Source organism: Cryptomeria japonica, chromosome 5 (genome assembly GCF_030272615.1).
Source record: "Cryptomeria japonica chromosome 5, Sugi_1.0, whole genome shotgun sequence".
Lineage (NCBI taxonomy): Eukaryota > Viridiplantae > Streptophyta > Pinopsida > Cupressales > Cupressaceae > Cryptomeria > Cryptomeria japonica.
This window is the reverse complement of record NC_081409.1, coordinates 75,381,300-75,392,052: the sequence shown is the minus strand read 5'-3', so window position 1 is coordinate 75,392,052 and position 10,753 is coordinate 75,381,300. Positions and strand designations below refer to the sequence as shown.

At 36.2% G+C, this 10,753-nt stretch overlaps 1 protein-coding gene across 1 annotated transcript; it reads right to left on the bottom strand.

The window, feature by feature from the left end:
• Nucleotides 1–3,697: 3,697 nt before the first annotated feature.
• Nucleotides 3,698–6,638, bottom strand: LOC131032732 (transcription factor TCP8). Its single transcript, XM_057963770.2, has one exon. It carries the CDS (start codon nucleotides 6,196–6,198, stop codon nucleotides 4,492–4,494), a length of 1,707 nt encoding a protein of 568 aa, XP_057819753.1. The 5' UTR covers nucleotides 6,199–6,638; the 3' UTR covers nucleotides 3,698–4,491.
• Nucleotides 6,639–10,753: the final 4,115 nt, after the last annotated feature.

Below are 10,753 nucleotides of genomic sequence, written 5' to 3'. Positions count from 1 at the left end.
TTCTTGTCTATCTGCTGGGCATCAATACTCTGTTATTCCAACAGGTCTTCAAGCTTCTGTGCTCGGTGATCACTAAGTAGCATCCCTGTGCATACACTTGCCCGCATTCATTGTTTATCAACAGTTCCTTATTTATAAACAATCATCTAACCGCTTAATCTCCTTGATCAAATTTCTCATTATCAATCATAGCCATCAGATCTTCAATCTTGTCCAGGGTCATTGTATCTTATGATCTGAAAAACGTTTTACCCTGCCTCGGAACTTGCACAATCATCTTGGAACTTATGTTAGGGTAATGCAGTTCAATCTTAGTTGTAGATCTTCTTGCTGACTTTCCATTGCCTTAGATTTGTTAACAAACTTCTTCCACGACTTGCCAATCATTGATCCACTCTAGCTCATCAACTTCTTTCATTAAATATCACATGTAAACATTTAATGCATTCTGTTATAGCTCGGTTACAACTCGGTGAATACTAAACTTTACTCGGTAGACATTCTGTCTTCATTAATCGACTGCGATAACCTTAGGGTTTACCGATTAGGTTCTTTGGCTGATAACATAGTGTAGTATTAACCTTTACAATTTACAACATATGTATGATGTTAAAACAATCTAAAACATCAAGATCTCATCATTGTCTGACTCGGTAGAGTTGCCCATTGAATAACTTATCCCTTTATTCATCATATTCTTTCCTGTGTCTTTACCGACTTCTTTATAATCTTCATATCATATTTCTTAAGATATGACAACATCATACTGAATTAGAAAATCAATTTCTTGACATCAATGACAAAATAATAATATCAAGACAGTAAAACATCTTTAATCAGTTATGTCCATAATCATCAAAAACCTTCTCAATATCCTTGTTATATTGCCAACACCTGTCGCTCTCCCTTTTTCAGCATTATGGGGAGGTTTGTCATGTTTTGTTAATGCTTCCTTGGTTCGATTGATCAGTGCTTCAAGCTTTGGTGTCTCACGCCATCTGTATCTTTGAGTTCAGTTGTTTGCTCTTGTTTGCCATCTGATTCGAGTAGTGTCATTTGAGAGCACTCATGCAGATTACAATCTTCTCTACCTGGTCATGTTCTATTTCAGTGGAGGTTCTTCAGATCAGCAGTTACTCTTCGACAATGTTTGCAGCTATTTCATGTTTCAGTGGTGTTCTTCGTGATCTTCTCTTGTTCCTATCTTTTTGGAACATTCTTGTTTGGAAGCTTCTTCAATCCTTCTTCTTTCTTTTCCATCTATGTTTGGAATAGAGTTTTTTCCCACGTGGTTTTCTTTATTTCTCCAGTTCATAGAGATTTGGTTGTATTTGGGTACCTGATCAGGCCTTGTTGTCGAAACCCATCTTTCTTGCTTTTAGTAGTTGTTCTAGGTTTTAGCTTCTCCCTAAATCTAGCTTAAGGGGGGTGTTAGAGTGTTCGGGTCTTTACTTGATTAATTAAACAATATTTGTTTATTTATTTAAATTCCCTTTATCTCTTTTACACTTAAGCTAACTTTAGGTGCATAATAATTAATTCTTTTATTAATTATTATGTGCAAGCCTAGATTTTCCTTTTTAGGGTTTCATGACCTATTAGAGGTTCATTATTTTTATTGTATTGTAAGGATTATCATATTACACATTTTGTGAATATTGAGCTCTCATCTTTTTGAGCATATTTTTTGTGTATCATTTTTTTCTGTTATTTGTTTCCTTGCTTCTCCTTGTAATAGGTTATTCAGCTTGCAGAAATCTTTAGGCTCCTGTGGTGTTGTATTTCTCAACTCTCACATAATCAATTACAAAGTATAAGAACATGTGCAGATGTAGATAATATATGATCAAATATATAAAAATATGTGAAGGTGGGGGTTGGATAAAAAAATTAAGAACTAAGCCCAACTTCATACAAGTTTACTACATTTATCATTATATAATTCTATTATGTCATTCTATCGAAATAGACCAAAATCTAAATTGAAAAGGACATGAATATGCAAGTTTCGTCATTACAATTGTTTATTGGTATGTAAGCTCCTAATTCAACCGGATTTGAGTTCATAACCTCCACTAATAACCTTAATAATTTAATAATATACCTAAGTCCTCTTACATTTTATTTTTTTGTTCTATCTTGTTAAGTAGACGAGGATGGCCTGCAAGTCTAGTTGTAAGATTCAGGTCCACATATAATGCTTAGTTGTAAGATGCATTCTTGCCTTATACAAATGGACACAACTCAGCCCTTGAGAAGAATAAACAAGAAATGAAAGCTCGTTAATATTATCAATATCATAGGAATTAATTATATCTTTGTTTAACTAAAATTTAAATGGTTGATTCCAGCAGGCAAGACCAAATGGGCTACCTGGTAACCCAACTCATGCACTTTTTATCCCTAAATTCCTCCACCTAATTCTGAGGCACCACTGTCTAGAAAGGACCCACTGAACACAGCTCAAAAAAGGACATAGAATTACGTCCAAATAAACTATAGATATTTTAGAGGCCCACACTATCCAATAGTAGGATATATTTAAACACACCACAAAACTCATGAGGGATTGCAGATTTTATGTATATACATATATACATGTATAGGACAGGTGTTTCATGGCAGACAAATTAAATTGTAGCAACTGGTTGGTGGGAAGCTGTCCATCACCTACAGCGGCTGTCAATATGATTCCTTAACTATATTGCAGTATGATGTGAGCAATGTCAGAGGGTTTTACAGTTTTATTTTGTAGTCTCAGTAATGAATGTACCCAAATTTCAAGGATATAAAGTTGCTCATTCTGTGTGTACTCTTGGGAAGCCTGCTTACTATTGAGATTAACCAAACCAAGTGAAAAATCACATTCCATTGCGCTGGTGTCGTTTATATGAGTTGCATTTTAGTTGGCTGGATAATCGAAAAAGGATTCAGTCCCCATACCCACATCTTTGGTTCCTATATTTAAATATAATATTAATTGTACCTTTTATTCATTTACTCCTAAACTAATTTGAAATGGACCTTTGGTACCTGTAACTCGAAGTAAGTTGAGCAAACAGTAACTAACGACTCTGGTTGACACTCACTTTTTCAGTGTGCTGGCTGTGACACAGCTGCAAAACAACAACATTCATGCATATTTTTAATAATGATAGTCAATTTATAACAAGATTAGAAGCTTGGTTTACATTTCAAATGATTTTTCATCCGGGAGATGGTGTTGGATGTTTAAAATCATTATTTTCTTTCAAGATTTTTCTTGTATTCAACAAACTGATGCTCATAACATTATAGCTAATAATATTTGGAAGGCTTGAAGATAAGGGTTTCATTAAAAATAAGACCTCCAAAGCATACATCAATTCAATTCATGGGTGTTCAAATCATAATGATCTGCAGATGCAAAACACTAAGAATTTGATTTAGGTTTTGAATCATAATTACATCTTTGAAACTTGTATGTACTTAAAATGTAGACTGGCTCCAGAATTCAGGCTTAGTTCCAATCATGTGCTTTTTATTGTATGAAACTCCTATACCACAGAAATCTTCATGAAAAAGTAATTTGGTTTACATGGAGATTGTATATTTTTGAATAAGATATGAAACACCAACACCATTGAAAACAGAATCAAAATTGCTTGGAAGCCAAGGCAAGTCTCCCACAAGGACTAGGATTACATAAAAGCTTCCAAACCAAAAAGAAAAACTAGATTTTGATCATCATGTATCATAGAAGATTGTTACAGTTGAAAAATAGTCTCTGGACTGTAGTCCGAATGATGGCCTTCAATGCTGTACTCGTACACAAACTCAATACACCGTCAAGTTCAATCTTTTTATTGTCACAAACAAATTATTGACTCTCATTACTCATACAAACAAAGAATACTACTACACACAATGCTCTGTTAAACAAATTCCTATACAGTCTGTACCCAGTGGTCCGGCTTTAGACCAAGAAATGGCATTGACTCAAGCAGCACTGTCAGCTGAGAGGGTCTATTGTGAAGAAGAATAAGAAAAAGAAAAACAAGTCCCAAGGAAATGAAATCCAGGTTGTTTCTGTGACTGTATGGCTACACAAATAGGATGCTGATTACCTGCAAGATGTGTTAAAACTCCAGTTGAATGAGGAATACTGAATTACAGTGCTAATCACTCCTGCCTCCATCAAAAAATGAAAATTTAATTGTGGAAACTCAAAGTGTGGGTATCCAGCCCCACAAGTTGATGATAGTCAGACTTGTTATTCAATCTTCCATGTAATTCTGGAGTTCATGCACAGCTTGGAATCCATCCCAAATTTCAAGGTTATGGAGGGAAAAGAAACAATCCAATACCCAATACTGATGGAGGGCTTAGAACTCTGAATTATGGAAAAGATCATCAAGTGAAGTTTGATGAAGCGAATAAAATTCAAATCCAAATTGATACCGACTCAGTGACTACCTTGAGTTTTTTCAAGTTTCCCCTCTGTTAAGTAGTCTACGGAGAATTGGTTTGGTGGTCATCTCCACTATCTGCACCTTGTTGCTGCGGCTGCTGATGAACTGAATCCATGGATGGATGGTCTGAGTTCATTGACCTATTATTGTAGGCATTGAAGGCAGCAAGCATACCTAGATGGGTTTCGCCCCCTCCCAGACCAAGCCCTGCTCCTGACAATTGTTGGGAGCTTTGATGCTGCTGCTGCTGCTGTTGTGGAAGTAACATGGAACCGAGAGGAACGTGACCTAAGCGACCACCTTGAAACTCCAACCCCATCCCTGCACCTGAAATATTGATTCTGGGCATAAAATGAAGAGGGGCTTGAAGGGTATTAATACCTGTTGGTCCTGAACCAACTGTTGTGCCTGCTAGGTGAATTGAGGCACCAGCCGGCATCCTATACATAGCAGCAGCTCCACTGGGGCCTGTGGGAGGGAAGGTCCAGATGGGTTCTGATTGTGCTCCAGCCATAACTCCTGGTGTATTGCTTGAGCTAGCAGTTACGGGCAACATCCAAAATCCCCCTGGCATGTGACCGCTGGTAGACAATCCTGCAGCAGGAGCCATAGCCCACATGGCAGCAGCAGCAGCTGGAGCAGCAGGCACCGGTCTACTCTGGGGAATCCCTGAAGGGCTTGAAATTGAAATTTCATGTGCCTGTCTTGCTCTCAGAGGTTTAGGGGCCTCGGGTGAATCCTCCTTGAACAGATCCTCTCTGAATCTCTTTCTCAAATAGTTATCACTAGAATCACCACCACCACCTCCACCAACTGAAACACCTATATCTGATCCTCCTCCTCCTTGCATGTGGTGTTGATGTTCTGAAGGGTCTGTGATCAGGTTCTCTTGATGGTAGCCCATCATAGTATGATGATCGCCACCACTTCCACCAATCTGCAGCCTTCTATCTTCAGCTGTTCTATTGGCTGCCACAGCAAGCTCCATAGATGTCCTGTCCTCAGCTCTCTCCCATTCATTCCTGGCACGTAGTTGGTGGTCCAGTCTAGCTGCCATGTTCATGTCCCCCATGCTGTTGTGTCCTAGCCCCAGGGTCCCATGGAAGCCCAGGGACTTCGTATGATGTGAGGCAGAGACACTGGAGTTTGAGCTACGTAGGGACACGTTTAGAGTTGAGAAATTGGCTGGGATTGTCCCTGTTCCTGTGGCAGCTATGATGGCGGGCTCAGCGTGATGTAGCAACCATTCTATTGTTTCCCCATCAGACTTGTGGCCCAGTTCCCTTGTGAGCTGAAACACCCTAGCTGCACATGTGGCAGGCATACGTATCCTTCTTCCCCTCCCATCTACTTTTGTGTGCCTGTCCTTGGTGGATGAACGCTTTGCAGGGGCCTTCTTATTGGGGTCAAGAGCTCCGCTATCCTGCTGTGTAGAAGTGGTGAGGATTGAAGATTCAGTCTTTGTAGTAGTACTCTGAGGTGCAGAAGACATGCTCATGCTCATACTCATAGCCAGAGATGCATCCACACCCACAGCAGTTGATGATGCAACAGTCATATTATGGGGGTCTAATTTGGGGTTACTAGAAGTGGATACAAAGGGCACTAGAATCCCTCCTCTGCCCTCATAGGATGAGGAGGCGGCCATTGCAGGCGACTCATGTTGGTGGTGTTGTTTTTGTGTGCTGCTGCTGCTGCTTGACTTGGGTGGTGGTGGTGGTCTTCCATGGTCTCCACTTGATTCCATTCTACTACTACTTCTACCGCCTCTAGGGGGCCTAATAGATTCCCCAATTGATTGCTCAGTGCTCTATACCATCCAGATGGGTCCGTTAGACCAAAAATAATTATCATTTCCTATATACCTCCTGTCAGCGATCAGGCCCCTCTGTAGGCTCTCTCCCTCCCTTTTCCTCATTCATTCATTCATTCATTCACCACGTGCTTTAGAATGTGTATGGATGGAGAGAACTTAAGAGGAATGCCACAAGAATGATTTCAATTTCAATTACAACCCACTTCACAGTTCACACTTGGCCTTGTGGGACAGCCCTTAGCAGCAGCCACTCGTGGGGTCTGCTCTTCACCCAAATTAAATCTCTTAACCTCTATTTGATAGGCCTTATCAAATTCTTTTGAATAATCAAAAGCACCCACATGATTAACAAGAGCCAAAGGAAGGACTCTACACGAACACCTCCACTCTGGCAGCCAGACAATAAGTTACATCCATATAACAGTTGTAGCCAGGGCTGCACCACTCACTCCCCCTGCCATACCTGCCAAAAAAACAAACACCCACAAAGTTCCCTTTTAGGTTTTCTCTTTCACAACTTACCATTACTGTTCTAATTATTCTACTAATATCAGTTTTACAACTAATGTCACTTTCACAGCATCAGATGGCAGTGCAATTTAATCAGTACATGGGAGTACCCTTGTAATCACCATTGCATCATACCCAAACTTTAATACCCACTCACATCCACGTTCCCCTGACAGCCCTAATTGGATTCTAACTAGGCTTGATTTGAAAGGCCTATTGCTGTTGCCAACCAAGTCAGAGGTTGGTAGTAGGCATTGCCACTAATCTATATAAGACATGGTGTTTCTAGGAAATGCCAAGATCTGAGTTGTGGGGCTGGGAATGGCGAGAATAGGGGTAACTTAAAAATGTTTGACTCTATATTTTCATCGAGTCAATTTGTACCATACATCATATATGGTACACACCAATGGCCAATTACCCTATCACATTGACGACGTTAAGAAACTTAATGATTACTTCCCTCAAGTCTTGAAAACCAGAGCACTACTTCAGTATCTTGATTCAAACCACATGCCAGATAATTAGGTTATTTAATATCTTGATTCAAACCACATGCCAAATAATTAGGTTATGTAATATTAGGTTATGCCTGCTAAGCTACAGCATTTGTTCAATAGCTTTAACAGAGCCAAAATCTTTTAAAAAATGCTAAATCCTTATGCTTGTTCGCTGGACCCTGTATTTTGGTTCTGCCTCATAAAACTAGATTATTGATCGTTATTTTCAACAGAGTAGTTGCAGCCACATGCTAGTTGAATCTTCTACTTAGGCTCTGCCTGTCAATTGTTAAATATGTAGAACCACCTTTCATTCTGACAACTTGGATGACCTAATTAAAAACTAATTTTATTCAAAAAACATTGATGCCTTCGCAGCTATAAATTCATATGGGCGATTGTCCTTGGATTAGGTCTAACTGAATAGATTGATTGGGTTATCAAGACAAGTACATAGAGACTTGAATGGATTTTTTCAAAATATCTTTAATTTATATTTAATTAGAATTTGAGTGGTTAAGATTTGAAGAAATATTTTATAGTCAACATTTTATAATCATAATATTATATATAAAATGTTAGTTAATTCAAATTCTTCATAAACTGTCAATAGATCTTGGGTCTGCTCGTGAAGTTGAATGCTTCATAATGAGGCCACCAGGGATCAAGTCTTACTGAGTGCAAGGCTTCAACATCATAAGGAATAAGGTCATGGTTGTGACATGGACGAATTTGACAGAATGGCAGAATGGATACCCCTATTCCTTGACTCTTTAACTGAAGATGTTCCCTGACTAGATGAATTTGGCAGTGGGGATAACCATAATCCTTACCTCTTAGTTGAAGAGGTTCAGCTTATGACTCATGCTCCCATTTGAAAGGAAAATGGATACCCCTATTTCTTGACTCTTAGTCAAAGATGTTCTCACCCTTAATCCTCGACTCTTAATCGAAGAAGATCAACCTATGACTAATACTCCCATATCAAAATAACTGCACATGTATATGTATAAATTTATATATAACCTTCCATCAAAAAGAACTCGTTCTTTCTGAACCATATATTCCCTAATCTAACCTACTTGCACTATCTTCAACATAGAAAGCAATCAAACCCATCAAAACACCTAATTCAATATAATCCCAAGATGTGTTTTTTTTTCCATAATCAACATTAGGTGGCATCTTCTTCCCAGCTGTTGAATGAGCACCCACATGGTAATCTTTCCACATTTCCAGGGCAAACATATTGTCCTTTATGCAGTCCATGGATTTACTGCTCTAACTCCCTGTTGCTTTTTTGTTGAAAAAAAGGCAGCGATATTAACAATACCAGCAATAATTTCATTCATACCAACAGCCAATACAGGCAAGCTGTATGGTCAGAGGTGTGTGCAGTAAGCAGTGAGCATCTAATGCAGGGACAGCTCATCCACAGCACATATAATAATAATTATTATTATTCAATACTTATCAGCCAGTCAACTCCACCCATTGCATATACATACAAAACTCTGGGTGCCCATCACACCATCCCCATAATTATTATTATATATATAATACATCTACTACCTTTTTTAATGCTGTTCTTGGGGAGTCAACACCTTACCCATATCCATTTTTCATTATATTCTGATTTTTTAAAAAAATTAAACATCAATATGAGTGCGTTCTCATCTTCATTTGATTTGTTTTTTATTATGTTTTGCAGTCTTTAAAATTGGTCTATTTGGAAGTTTAGGTTATGGTTTTAGGGTTTTAGGGAGGGGCTATTTTAAATAATTCAGTGGGTATTATTAAAAAAAAAAATTAGAAGTTTTTAAATAATTGGATGGTTTCATAAATATAATTGAAGATTTTCTTTTTTAAAGATTAGAATTTCATAATTTATTTGAAAATTATAGTGGTGTATTCTATCATAAATATAAACAATTAAAATTTATCTAAATTAGGTAGGTGGTTTTAATGATTCTTGGTCTTTTAAATATTATATACCAATAAGAACAATTTAGAACCCCACCTCATAACAATTATTGCCAAATTAAAGAACTAAAAAGTAAGACTTCTATTTTCTAGAATAAAATTCTAATTTATATGGTAGGATTTTTTTCTTCATACCATAAAAACTTATCATTGCAGAATTGTACGTTCAAAAGTCTCCTATATAAAATTGCTTCTTTAAAAGTATGTTCATTTATTTTTATCCCTAATTGTGTTAAAAAAAATTGTTAAATGTCCATTCATATATTCTTTGGAGTATTTCTTCTTTTAAAATGTTTAATTTAACATTTGACGTGGTTTTATTTGTCAATAGAATACCATTCAACATTTATATCTAGGTTTTCTTGTTGATTTATGTCACTCTTAAATGTAATACTTTTCTCAATTTAACATTCAATGCATTTTTAAATATATTTGAAGAACTTAAACATAATATCCATTATAAAAAACTCTATAATTTATCAATTAACACTAACTATATAATATTAATTTGCTATAAAAGACTAGATTTCTTATGTACGTATATCTTTTAAAAGGAGAAAATGACACCACCTTACACTTTCTTTACTCTTTTTATGTAACTTGTAATAGATGCATGGTTTTAGCATATAATTTGATTATTTTGGCACTTCAAGACCTAATCCAACACTTGATCATGCCTCTTATCATTGTTCAAAACTTTCTTAGATAAATTTTCATCAATGTGTCTAGACTAGATTGGATCACAACTATGATTATATTGATTGCATATGTGGGTGCAATCATGTCCTCTTGTTTCTAATTTTTAATAAATAAAAATTGTTAAATGTCCCTTCACATATTCTTTAAAGTATTTTTTCTATTAAATTTGTTTAATTTAACAATTGACATGGTTTCATTTGTTAAGTATGTCACCCTTATACTAGATCTCAAGATTATATTATTTAACATCTTTAATTTTTTTTTTGTCTTAAACTATGTTATGTATAAAGATGTAGATAAGATTAATTTGGTTTAATTTTTATATTTAGTCCTGTTAATTACAGTGGTAGTTTACTTGAATTAACATTCAATATGTGTATTTAAGGTTTTAGGGAGGAAGCTATTTAAAATAATTTAGTGGGTATTATTTTAAAAATATTTTTTTTTTTAATAGTCGGATGGTTTCATAAAGATTGGAATCTCATAATTCATTTAAAAATTATAATGGTGTATTATGTCATAAATATAGACAATTAAAATTTACCTAAATTAGGTGGGTTCTTTTTAATGATTCTTTGTCTTTTGCAAAATTATATGTCCATAGGAGCAATTTCGAGCCCCACTCCACAACAATTATTGCAATTTAAAGAACTAAAAAGTAGGACTTCTATTTTATAGAATAAAATTCTAATTTATCATTAGATTTTTTTCTTCATACCATTAAAATCTATATTCCATAATTGTACATCCAAAAGTCTCCTATATAAAATTGCATCTTTGAAAGTGTCTCAATT

Coding starts and splice junctions, on each gene's coding strand:
- LOC131032732 (XM_057963770.2), bottom strand. CDS start 6,198: ATGGAATCAAGTGGAGACCATGGAAGACCACCACCACCACCCAAGTCA.